Source organism: Hydractinia symbiolongicarpus, chromosome 5 (assembly GCF_029227915.1).
Source record: "Hydractinia symbiolongicarpus strain clone_291-10 chromosome 5, HSymV2.1, whole genome shotgun sequence".
Taxonomy (NCBI): domain Eukaryota; kingdom Metazoa; phylum Cnidaria; class Hydrozoa; order Anthoathecata; family Hydractiniidae; genus Hydractinia; species Hydractinia symbiolongicarpus.
Window position 1 is genome coordinate 25,482,709 of NC_079879.1, and position 12,994 is coordinate 25,495,702.

Below are 12,994 nucleotides of genomic sequence, written 5' to 3' on the forward strand. Positions count from 1 at the left end.
CAGTAAGAGTTGTGATTCTGAAATCCTTGAAGTGTAAATATTTGCAAGATAATAGTTTAAATTTCCTGTAGTGTTCAATTTTAGTTATTCAGACTGTTTTGGTTGCACGGAAAAATTTCCTTTGTATTCTTAAAATCTTGAAATACCTTTAGGGAAACAGTTTTGCTGGCAGAAATTATAACAGTACTCACTTTTATTCGCAAAATTAATTGCCGAAAATAAGAATTTAAAAATTAAATCGCAAATTTAAGCTCCACGAAATTTAGCAAAATTTGATGAATCGCAAAAATGATGAGTGAAGCGATGATCTTTTTTATTAACGTAAATTAAAATATTTCACGTAGTATATTTTTTGCAGAAACACTTTGTTACCAGATTCCTTTGGGAATATGCTCAATATGCAAACAAGATTAAAGTACCTCGATCCATGTTTTCAATCGTAAACATTATTTCGCCGTTTCTTTGTAAGAGCGAGCTACCAATCACAAAATAGTTCGCATTTTCGCAAAAACAAATAGCAAAAACATTTCAAAGTCCTTAAGAAGGTTAGTAAAATGTGCTGAAACATTCTTTTGTTTATCACTGTCATTGGGAAAAATTCAAAAATACAAAATGAAAGTAGTTAATTTCCCACAAAAAAACATTCGAGTTGCAAACATTAATTGAGCGTTTTTTTAAAAAGAATTACAAAACGTTTTGCTAATATGTCTTTAAAAACAGCCTAAAAGTACTACAATTAAAAGCATACCCTGTTAATCTTCAGTACTATTAATCTTTGATTTAGATTTTCAAAATGCTATATGCATTAACCTTTTTTGACGTTGTGTTGTCAATTGGGTGTGGAAGGGTGGGTTGATGTTGCCCGCGCCCTTATTCAAATTTGAAACTTTGTGATTATCAGTATTTTACGACTGGAATCCTTTTCCAAATATTTTGACTTCACCGTTTGATGACGTCACAAATTATGAGCCATTGCTCAAAACCGTCATATGAATTCTTTAGAATGAAAAATGCTACAAATTTCTGTTCTATTGGTCATATAAGATAATTTCAGAAAATCTTCGGCTGAGTTTTGCCACCTGTCCGTTTTCCCCGATTTTACGACTTTGATCTGATGTAAGAAATATATCGGATTTTTCAGGATTTTGACAATACTTATCCATTTTATGTGCGCAAATCGGAAGATATGTTTTGAACCATACAATTGTTCCAAGTTTGTCAAAACTCAAAGTCTGTTAAAAGTTATGAAACGCGGGTATATGCCCCTAGGATCATACCAAATAGGGTAATTGGTACCGGTCAAAAGTTAAGGACATCAAAGCACTGGGCCGTGGAAGGTGCACTGACGAACGTGTATCGACGTCTTTCAGGGTCTAAGTGTCATTTTTTATTTCAAATTTAATAAATTCTTTAGCCATAAAATCACCGGTTTATTCTCGTTACTTGAGTTGTTGTCTCGCTTACTTCTCATCCATTTATAAGTGTAACCCTAATAAAGTAGGAAGTTTTAAAAGCAGGGAAAGTCCTAAGATCAATAATGCTAAACGTCGATGTGTTATTTATTTATTATCTTATCTCAATTCCCTTACTTTACAACTACCTAGGACATTTCCTGCGCCTTTATAAAAAGTTTGCCTGTGTTTTGATAAAAATCTAAGCTTTTTCCAATGTTACGTTAGAACGCTATTCAAATGCTGATACATTTAGCCTCGATTCGCCAAAATTTATAAACGCGAAATAATTTCATTCGCAAAAGTTAATACTTACACGAAACATGAGTTCTCGGCAAGAATGTCTAGTCTCGATTTTTTACTTGGTAGTAAATGAATTTTTTTTATTATTTTTAGTAATGTTTTTTAGAATTGTAAATAAAAAAGAAATGAATGAACCGCCTTATGCTTATGTAAAATCAATCATCACAAATAGCTACGGAGGTTAGTATTTATTGTGTTTGTTAGGGAGCATAATTTTACAGTGTGGTAATTTCGTGCAGCAGAAATTGATCTATATTTACGCATTCAATGTGCTTCGTGCAGAGTAATATATGCTTCAACAGAAGTAAAATTTTACCGTTTATGTGTTTAGTGTTTGTGCACGGGCCGTTCCGTCAGAATATTATAGGCGTAGAAGAACCTGGGGATGAAGTTGCACAAATGTGTTAAAAAACTCATAGTGCTTCTAAAGACCTATCCTTCTTATTTGGGTTATCTAAAAAGATCTGTGGTAAAGATCTGATAGGTGGCCGTCTTACATAACGGAATATAAATCAAAGTAGTCGGTAGCCCGTGGAAAAATCTACGGGTTCGCCGGCTTTTTGTATATTGCATTTCGTGTTTCCATAGAACGACTATTTTCCCGCGCAAGGACAGAATACGGCGATTATTAATATAAAGAATTGTCATTAGCCTTAATCGACGGGAATTCCCCCGTCACAACAGCTTGGAGATTTCGTGCGTGGCTTAGCAGCACCCCGTTTTGGCTGACATACACACAAAGGTTTTTGTTACAGAGACTAGTCATTAGCATGTGGATAATTTACAAAGCGCCAGAACAAGTATAACTAATTCCTTTTAAGTTCGGGTTATATGCCAAGATATGTTATCATGAAAAAATTTCCCAGTAGCGCGATTAAGCGTGACTTGTTGTCAAAATCTGTTCTTTGCGTAGGAATGGAAAATACATGTTTTTATGTATATTTATACAAGAAGCTACTATTTTTATTATTATTTCCCAACAACACGGACAATCACTGTCTTCCCACGTTTGGATTTTGGCCGATGTTTTCAAAAATAACAAGTCCTTTTTATTAAAAACTAGACATTTAATATTTTGAAAATTAGGAAGCCTCGAAGGATATGCTAAGCTTAGCAGATTTTTTAAGTTAGTTTGGATCCATTTTTTTTCGCTTAAAAATCCTATAGGCGTTTGCTTTGCCATCTTTCAGCTAAATCAAAATTTTAATGCGCCGTGGTCACATTGGTAACTTTACAGAGCGCTAGAAAGCAGTATCAGGAGGCACTTGATGATAATAAATTAGTGTTCCAAAGATTTTATTGAGCAGGAGCAAACATAATTGCGCGCACTGCAAAGTATAGCCAATATAATACAGAAGCAAAGAAGACATAATTCTGTACACAATATAAAAATACACGATATGAGAATATGAATAATATGAATATAAGTATCTGGGAACAGTAATCGACAGCAAGTTAATGCTTAATGACAACTTCGACCGATCATATAAAAGCGCCAGCAGCCGTTTACGCCTACTACAAGGATTACGACCGTACCTTACCGCTGAAGCCGCACACAATATTTTCTCGATAATGATTGTACCTTTAATTACTTATAATAGTGCATTGAGAATACCTATCACAAATACACAGCTCAACAAATTAAAATCGGTTGAGAACCGTGCTAGATCGATTGTCCAGAGTGATAATATTCCATCCATCACAGGACTCGTCAACCGTAATATTTGTGTACTCGTTAAAAAGTGTCTACTAAATGAACTAACATCTGAACATTTTGACAATTATTTTGTCAGCCAACAACATGACAATAACACACGAAATAACGGCTGCATTATCAGGTTACCTCGGGTCAAACTAGAAATCGCCCGGCAGAGTTTCTATTTTGCAGGGTGTAAACTGTATAATTCACTGCCACTTGAAATTCGAAAAATCGATAAAATGTCTCTTCTTATGAAGGCGCTCAGAGGGTACTTCTCTTAATAGACGATACCAGCTATTGGGCGATGTGCACTCTCAGCGGCTATCTTAGTCACTGTGCCGTCCAGTCTGCTTCAAGTTTAGCTAAGTGGGATTAATGTTTTGAACTGTGCCATGTCTTATTTAGCTCCCACATGAAGTCACTTCACACCTTGTCTGCATACTGTTGCATTTCTAGTTGATCAATTTTTTGTTTGTTTTTATCGTTTTTACTGTTTTTACTGCTTTTTTCATTTTTATTCTCAGACAAGACGGACATTGATAGCAGTTTTTTTTTTGTATTTTTTTTGTAAAAACAGTATAGCACAAGTTGTTAAACCATGCTACTATAAAATGAAATATTGTCGATTGATATCTGACATAACCGCCAAAAAACATTGGTAAGTTAAGCATTTTTAAAATTAACCTTACAGTAACGCAATTTAGTATACGACAAACTTGTGTGCATTAAGTGATTTTAATGCACCTTCGACATTTTAGTGCACACTGGACAAGATCCTAATTTGCAGTGAGCAATTTTCTAGTACGCATAGCTTTAGTACGTACAGGGATTACAGTTGGATCACCTGGTTGTAACTATTACAAAGTCAAATTAAATTGCGGGAAAAAAAAGCGAGTTTACCCCTGTACGGGGTCCCTGGTTTTGATAACACTAATAAGGTTCTGTCTGCACTTTTTCAATGTTTTGTGGGTTTATTTCAGTTTTGTAAGATGTTTTAGTTGTGCCATTATTAAGTTTGTCTGTATAAAATTTCGGACAGGCTGATTTAAATTTTTTCGGGCAGCTACAATTTGAGCTAACAACTTTAAGATTGAAAGACACTTAAAGATTTTTTTTCAAGTTTACAGCCATTTTAAGAGCCCAACCCGCCAGTTACATCATGTTTGGATAACTTAACTTAGACTCCGCAGTTCTCAGCACTTGACTGGCTAAATATTTTATACATCTGTCTATACTAATACAACCTTTGTTATACTTTTAAAAAAAAATGTCGGAAACGAAACAAATGAATATAGGCATCTTCTATACACAAACATATAGCTATACACAGCGTATAACAAGATCTAATAAAGACACGAAACTTTCTCAACTTTTTAAACTCCCACTCAAACAGCTTTAATTTTCTATCTGTATAGCAGTTAGCTATGTTCTTATTGTATTCGCTAAGCTTGTTCAATAAGCATATTATATACATCTTAGCAAGGAAACCCTAGATAGATCTTATAATTAAATAGTTGCTTTCAGCCGCTATCAGCGTTACTTCTACATCCATTTAAATAACTATAGTTTATAAATGAAGCACTGAATTTGCAGAAGCTGAACTTTTGTATATACATTTTAGGTATCGCACACAAAATTCTATTACTTTTTCAGAAATGAAGCCAAATCAGGGAATCTACGAGAACTCCACAGGAAGTGATAAGAGTAAGTGGAGATTTTGTATTACGTAAAACTTGTGTATGGTTATGTACCACTGTGTATGATTATGCATGATTATGCATGATTGTCTATGATTATGCATGATTGTGTATGATTGTATATGATTATGCATGATTGTGTATGATTATGTACGACTGTGTATGATTATGTACGACTTTGTATGATTGTGTACCACTGTGTATGATTATACATGATTGTGCATGGTTTTGTGCATCTCGATGTATGATTTGAGATGTATCTTTTAAAGCATGCTGACTCGTTTGACTTTTTGAAATATTGTTTTTCACTTCATTTAAACCTGAATAATTCGAATTGCTTATTTTATTTTAATTAACTTTTATATTTCTTTTATTGACTATCTATCCTCCTAGCTTCAATCTATTCTTGGAGGAACTCCAAGATCTATTTAAATTCTGTTAAATCTACGAATAGTTATTACTACTTTGACTTACATTAAATATTCTCGTGTATCCCTTCTGATGTACTATCTGTTACTTCCAATTTAGGTCGCATACGGAACCGGCCTGGTGACAGAAAATCAAAACCAAAACAGCCCATGCTCCCACCAGCAGCAGTAGCCAAAAAACCACTGCCATTACTAAACAGACCGCAGTTGCCATTACCTATCCCAAATCCACGCCAAACACCAGTTCAACCTGGTAGGGCTAGCAGTTATCACCAAATTCTTGAAGATAGAAATAAAAAGAAGAAACTTTCTTCGAAAGAATTAAATTGTATTCCTAAAAAGGAAATAAATTACCGAACGATTGCAAGCAACAACGACACTGTTGATGAACCAATTTCATCTTCAGCTAGACGAGAAGAATCCCTGTATACAAATATATCGAGTGATGAAGACGAATATGATGACATCACCTCATTTATTTATCAAAATCAGCAGGATTTGTTATCTGCATCAACAGGTAGCTTACTATATATTTACCATATTTGCGTCTTAAAATGCAACCTAGGATGTAGTGTTGTGTGAGAGAATTTTCTGCTAGGATATATAATGATTTGATTCCTGTACATTCGATACAAAATTTAACAAAAAACAAAAATGTTGTATAGAAACTATGTAGACAAGTATTCTGAAAAAATATATTAATTTTCAGATGAAACAAATGATGAAACATATGATGATGTAATTTCTCTACATTCTAAGGAAGAACCAAACCAAAAAAATCCACTTTTATCAGAACTGATGGGGAAATGTAAGTTGAACAGTACTTGAATTACTAACTTAAATTTTCTATCCTAATGCCAATCATCAATCATTAATATCAAACTTGAAGTTCGAATGTAAAGGGGTTGTTTTATAAGGTAACTTGCTTTTAGTAGTAAAATTATTTTTAGAATTATATCGATAAGATATTGAGTTGTATATGATACTATAAAATTTTTTCGTACTGATAAAACTATTTTTATATTTTTAGTGCGTACAGGAAACAAAATACATTCATCGAGGACACAATGTATTCCAAATGCTTACGTTTTTGACATTAGTACCTCTCACACATCTCCTAAGCCACAGGCGGTTAATCAGGTAAATTAAAATCAATGCTTTCTGCTTAAATGACAAACATCTTGACCATATAAAGAGTTACTAATAAAAACTGTCGAAAAAGCCTAAATAAGAAAGGTATAGCAAATAACAATAATGCTCTGTATGCAGTTCTGCTTGAATATCAAGTCATGCTTTCTATTCATGGGAATTGTACGGGCCTCTACCGTAATAGGTATGCAGTTCTTAGAACTGCGCTAACAAACTACATATCCATTAGGGAGTTTAAGCTATGACACGAACTGGTGCTTATTCTTGCCCTATTGCGAATAAGAAAAATATGCTAATAAAAATACCATAAATTAATTTTTTTTTTTTACAGAACGAATATGAAAATAAAGAGCAGATGCAAGGTATGTTATTAAAACTTACTCTATTGTCATGTATATTATTTACTCTTCAAAGATATAACAAACTATAGCTTTAATTCTTTTCCCTCCACGAGAAAATCTTAACTATAGTTTCACTAAAAACCATAAGGAGAAGATATTAAAGACTTGCAGGAAAACGATAGCATGTAAAATTGACAGTCCCTCGAAAATTAAAGTTTGTACTTGTATATCTTAAAAACTTAGCAATGATAGTATTTATAACCCTCTTTTAGGAATTTTACCTCAATTTGAAGTTCTTTGGAACTATCCTTGGTTCAAAGGTAACGCGACCACTGAAGAAGCAGAAGACATGTTGTGTCAGCTGGGTGAGGTAAATATGTTTGCACTACTGAAGTACCAATTGTTGTGAGAAGTTTAGCGAAAGCTTTTGCCGGTAATAATATTTGTCGCGCAATTTTTTGCTTTACATTGAGCGATGAAAACACTAAATAGATTTTCTCTGCCTAAAGGTCGCCATTAGAATGCAGAAAGTGTTGTAAAACACGTCTTTGGCAATGTGTTTCTATTAAAGTCGCACTGATTCAACAGTTGCTCAACAATTTTAATGCTAATAAAAACCAAGCTTACCATTTTCTTGATGTTTTTTTAGATCTTTTAAAAGGTTCTTTAAAATTGTTGTGTACATTATTTAATTTTAAAAATGATAATTCCTCTAGTTTGATGTTTACAATCTTCCGCTAAGAGTCATTTTTACGCCAAGTTAAAAGAATTAACGTCATCTAGCGTAGGCGTAGTAAAGTCTAACATTTTAAAATTACATCTTTTTTAAGGAAGTGAATTGAAAATGTCAAAATCACAGTAGAATTTATTTACTTGTTTTAAATCTAGGAAGGGGCATTTCTTGTTGTGGTGCATAAGACGACTTTCAAATTTCTACTGCTTGTTTATCACAGAGGACAGATCGTACAACTTACGTAAGTATGTTTTGTTTCAGAGCAAAAATATTGGCTAAAAAGAAAATTGGTGATTTTATAAAATTTTGCCAACTTTTTGTAGCTAATTTTTTTTAATTGCTGTACGTCAAATTAAATTACCAATTTTTTTTTGTACTTACTTTTAAGAACGTTATTTGAAAGAATAAAATAATTTTAATGGAATACTTTTCTTATTTTGGCATCCTCGTTCTCAGTGATTGTTACCTGATGTCAAGGCCCTAGAGCTTACTTGAGGCGCCAGTCTCACTTAAAAGATTAATTATCTCTGGAGACGAGGTTGCTATTAGTCAAAAGTAATGATCAAAACACAAATAGTATTTTTGAATTCGGTTCCGCAAATTCTTGAGGGGGAGTGTTTTATAAATTTATATACTAATACTTTCTTCAGTTGATAGATTTTTTTTAGTGGTTGTAACATTCGAATTTATCTTTAGCATATCAAAAGACACAGATGAAAACTTTATCCTAGCTGATTTTTGTAATCAGGTAAAAAAATATTTGTTTTTAGAAGTAAGTAGTCATAGGGTATGGAAAAATTTACAGGTATACATACAAAATCATTTTATTGTTTTATAGAAGTTCAACTCTATCCCGGAGCTCATTTTGTTTCATCGCAAACACGCCATTAAATTGCATCGCTCGCTCGTTTTGCTGACGTTAACATAATTCTGTAAAAGTATATGCAGTGCCGAGGATGATTGCGTAAAATTCGAAGCTTCAATTCCATGGGAATACAAGTTTTTTTATATAAGAACTTCTAAATTTCAGCTGACGCTGCACTTATTTTAAAAACAGGCTGGAATGTTGCGGCTGTGCTTTGTACTCTTCGGCGAAATAAAAGTTATCTTTCGGTAAAAGGACACATAAATTGGGCGAAAGTGATTTTAGAATACATACATAGGTTAAAGATTTTTTTTAGAACCCTCTTTTGTGGTAATATTTCGTTGTTATGGTGGATAAATAAAGATAGAAAGGAAAAATAGTGTATTGAGTCACATCTTTCCATGATGTAACTCACTACACAATTTTTTTTGGATAAATTTGTAAATTATGTAAATTTATATAAAATGTAAAACCCCATCAGTATTATTTTTTCGCTTCTATTACCTTTTATTCCTAAGATTTTTTGAAAGAGGCGCTGGGAACGAGGTTTTCTCTTCATTTACTTGCATCGGGTGCTTTATTTAGAACTTTACAGTGCTTTTCTTTTCGTTTTCCGAAAATCCATTTTTTTTAATTCGGTTACCCACAAAATTATTAATGGAAATGTTATGAAAGGCTCAAACGTAGATTCTATATGTTACTTCAAAACCTTCTAAACTTGATAATCTATTTTTGGAGAACCTTCTTCCTCCAAGTTTAGGCCCACCCCTACACGTTGCATTTAATTGTTAACACAACGTACAGAAAAACGGGATTTTTATGTTCACTTTGATAAAATGACCCAAGACGTTTATTTATCGTACACAACGCCATAATTCTCGCGCCTGTCAGAAAATGATTCAAAAATTGGTAAATCCAGCCTGCTGCGATCTAATAAACGCATTACCTGCAAATCTTCAGGATCAAACACTTTAGAAATTTTTTATTGGAGTCAAGGAAAGCAAATATGCTTTCTAAGATATCTTAATTCTCCACGAGATGAATATGAAAGCAAAATAGGCACCCGAGAATTTCCCTTTTCCATGGTAATCTATAATTGATATATCAGGTTACTAAAATTACTGTCTCATCAAAATTACACCAGAGTCTATAAAATTGCCTTTAATCAGTTCGGCCTTTTCCTTTTTTATCATGTTATCTTCGAGTGATTACGTAGAATCTTACAGCAGACGAACCTATTTTATGCTTGATGCTGCGCATAAATTTCGTCCCGCTTGTTGGAGATTTGGTTACAGCGCAAATCTTTCCAGGATATTTTATAGTGACAACTGACAACTAGCTTTCAATTCTCCGATATCTTGTAACGATCCGAGTGTGTGATCAAACTGAATGATTTTTCTTGTTTGTTAGGTCGTAAAATTTTATTTCTGATAAAAAAGGGTATTTCTGATAAAAAAGGGTATTTCCCTTATTCGATTCGTGTATGCCAGCTTAACAATAGCCTAGTTAACTAATTTTTTTGAGGATATTTAATTCAGTTTCTTTCAAACGAAACCTTAAACTTAAACAAATGTCACGACAAATCCATAAAATTAAAATACACCTCACAGCAAACCCCGAATCAGAATCAACCAATAAGCACAAGCCGGTTTGGTCACATGCTGCCCTCTTAAATAATTATGATTGGTCTTCTGGGTAGTTTAACAAAGGAAAACCTATCTTTCAGTTATAAATTTGTTTGAAATATATCTCCCATATTTTTTTTAAGTTTCAGGAAATATTTATGGTGGCAGTAGGTAATGACACAACACAACACCACAGATAATAACAATGTCAGAAATAACGCATCTCAAATATGTACATCTTATAAGTGATTATGTTGAAAACCCTCAGTATTTTATTCTAAAATGTCAAAAAGTTGGCCTGTAAAAGTTAGCACAAATCAACAAAAATAAGTTCTTTACACATTTTAAATATTGTCTTTCCCATAAAAGCTTATACAAAAATATGAAAAAGCCATAGTTTAGAAAACATTAAATGTAAATCTTCAAAAATCAGTCATTTCAGTTGCATACCATTCTCTCCCACAAAAATTTACACAAATGTAAAAATCAGCCAGTTAAAGAATTTTTCTTTTTTAGTATGATGATCCGTACTACCCTTTATCAACAATTCTGAACCTAAATGACAAAAAATCAATAAGCAAAGAATAAACTTGAATTAAAAAAGATCATTATTTTGGAAACATTGTATACGGTTCGTAAACAAAAGTTTACACAAAATGTAGAACAGATTGGTTTTTGAGAAACACATCTAAATCAACAAAAATAATTATTTTTTCAAAAATTAAAAATAAGTTTTTGAAGGTAGCTATCTAGCTTGTTACATCATAATTCGTCCTCATAATAGAAGAGAAATTTGGAAACTATAGTAGTTAGCTATAGATAATTAAAAAAGGGAATAACAACAGAAGTCATAGGTTAGAGCTAGCCATGGGATGGGGAGCTGGACTTTGAGGCTAAGATTAGCTAGCTAACAGTAGATAAGACACCCAGTTAAATATAATTAAACTGGGAACACTTACCTAAAACTAAAGCTAGCTATTTATGCTTAGTAAAACACATATAAAGAGAAGCAATATTAATGTAAAATTAATAAGACTATAGCTACAGTTCAACAAACAAAAGTTTTCCGTTTTTTAGTCAGCCAACAGCTTTATGTAGCATTTTGAACTTTAGGACAATACATTAGTTACGCGCCAGGGCACATGAATTATGCAACAAACGTAAACAAATATGGCTACATACGCGGTAAAATATAAAACTGTGGCTTTTCCTGGGAAATGCTTGCTCCACCGACATAAAAAAACCAAACGTCTATAAATACCAAAGTTCTTACTATTTGTGATTTCAAATCCACTTTAAACTCTAGCCTTTGTTTCCTACTTCTAACTTTACTTTACATCTAGCTCCACTTCTCACTTCACTTTCCTACTTATTCACTCCTTCACTTGGACTCTTTTTTTTTTTTAAATATAAACCTATGCTTTTTTAAACCACCATTATTCCTTTTTCAAGGTAAAGGGATCGTTCTTCTGTGCTTTTTTTGGTGGCCTTTTATTTTCTACTTCTAAATTTACTTTACATCTAGCTCCACGTAGCTCCACTTTCACTTCCAACTTCACTTTTCGACTTCTTCACTTGGACTTATTTCTTTTTAAATATGCTTTTTTGAACTACTTATTTTACTTTTTTCAAGATAGTTCTTTTGTGGGGTTTTTTGGTGGCGAGAGGACACCATTTTTCGAAAGTTAGCCGTTAAATTTATTTCAGCAAATCAAATTGAGTCGTTTTCATCACGTGATGTAAACAAAGTAAACACGCTAGCAAAATGGACATAATTTTTTCGGCGACTTCAAAGAGAATTTCGGCAACATCAAAGGAAAATGACGATATCAACTTTGCCTGTCACAGACACACGGAACTGGCGTATTATTATATAGATAGCTATATATTTGTAATATGTATAAAAAAGATACCAAACAGATAACTGAAATTACCAGATGAATTCTGAAAACTTTTGACCACAGCTGTCTTCTGTATTAGCTGAGATTTTAGATGTTGAAAAAAGAGGTTGTAGTTCTTTGTTATTTTGTTCATATGCATTAGGTAAAACTGCACCAGAAGCTCCTCTACCCTTCAGAATAGCAATTTGGTCCTCGATTATGGAATTAAGTAGGCTTACGACGATAACTATATTCTTTTTCTTTTTTACAGGGTATAAATACGGTAAAAGCTGATATATTAAAGATTTGGCATAGCCAGTAGGGAGAACACTGATAACATCTTTACCAATTAAAAGAAAATCAAGCGCTTTGACTTGTTTTGGTTTTAACAAAAACCCTTTTATTTTACATTCTTCCAAAGAGATTTAAATTCTGGTGAATAAATATGTTAAGTGTTCTATTTGTATTGCTGCGCTGAAGCAATCAACCTCATGAACTCGACGAGCTTGTCTGGTAGTTTGTCTCGCTCGCTTAAAATACGGCCGGTATTCGAGCAAACACCGCACATTTTGCGGTGTTTAAGATCGGCCAGTGCCGGGGCTATTTCTGTCTCGCCGTCCTTATATCAAAAAGAGAGAAAAGAGCCCTGGGATCGAGGTTGCATGCTGAGATACATTTCGCCGGCAAATTTGCCGTCCAATTCGCTTCGTGAACCTCCCTCTTAAAACTTACCTTGTAAATATTGTTGATAGACCTTTTTTGTGATGTTTTGAGCATTGTATTTTTAACGTGACTAACCCCCGATTTTCTGATTTCCCAATTT

The 12,994-nt window shown here is 33.2% G+C and overlaps 1 protein-coding gene across 2 annotated transcripts; it reads left to right on the forward strand.

Annotated features, from left to right (window-relative positions):
* Nucleotides 1-1,841: 1,841 nt before the first annotated feature.
* Nucleotides 1,842-9,140, forward strand: LOC130645641 (uncharacterized). Of its 2 annotated transcripts, none has more exons than XM_057451692.1 (10): nt 1,842-1,934; nt 5,075-5,157; nt 5,679-6,095; nt 6,288-6,386; nt 6,609-6,718; nt 7,059-7,089; nt 7,341-7,438; nt 7,957-8,042; nt 8,498-8,549; nt 8,640-9,140. In XM_057451692.1, exons 2-10 carry the CDS (start codon nt 5,109-5,111, stop codon nt 8,727-8,729), a joined length of 1,032 nt encoding a protein of 343 aa, XP_057307675.1. In that variant the 5' UTR covers nt 1,842-1,934; nt 5,075-5,108; the 3' UTR covers nt 8,730-9,140. The 2 variants fall into 2 exon arrangements, with proteins under 2 accessions (XP_057307675.1, XP_057307674.1); XM_057451691.1 differs by having other exon boundaries at nt 1,848-1,934; nt 5,107-5,157.
* Nucleotides 9,141-12,994: the final 3,854 nt, after the last annotated feature.

Coding starts and splice junctions, on each gene's coding strand:
- LOC130645641 (XM_057451691.1), top strand. CDS start 1,850: ATGTTTTTTAGAATTGTAAATAAAAAAGAAATGAATGAACCGCCTTAT. Junction 5,158..5,678: donor CTCCACAGGAAGTGATAAGA/GTAAGTGGAGAT, acceptor CTTCCAATTTAG/GTCGCATACGGAACCGGCCT. Junction 8,043..8,497: donor GGACAGATCGTACAACTTAC/GTAAGTATGTTT, acceptor ATTTATCTTTAG/CATATCAAAAGACACAGATG.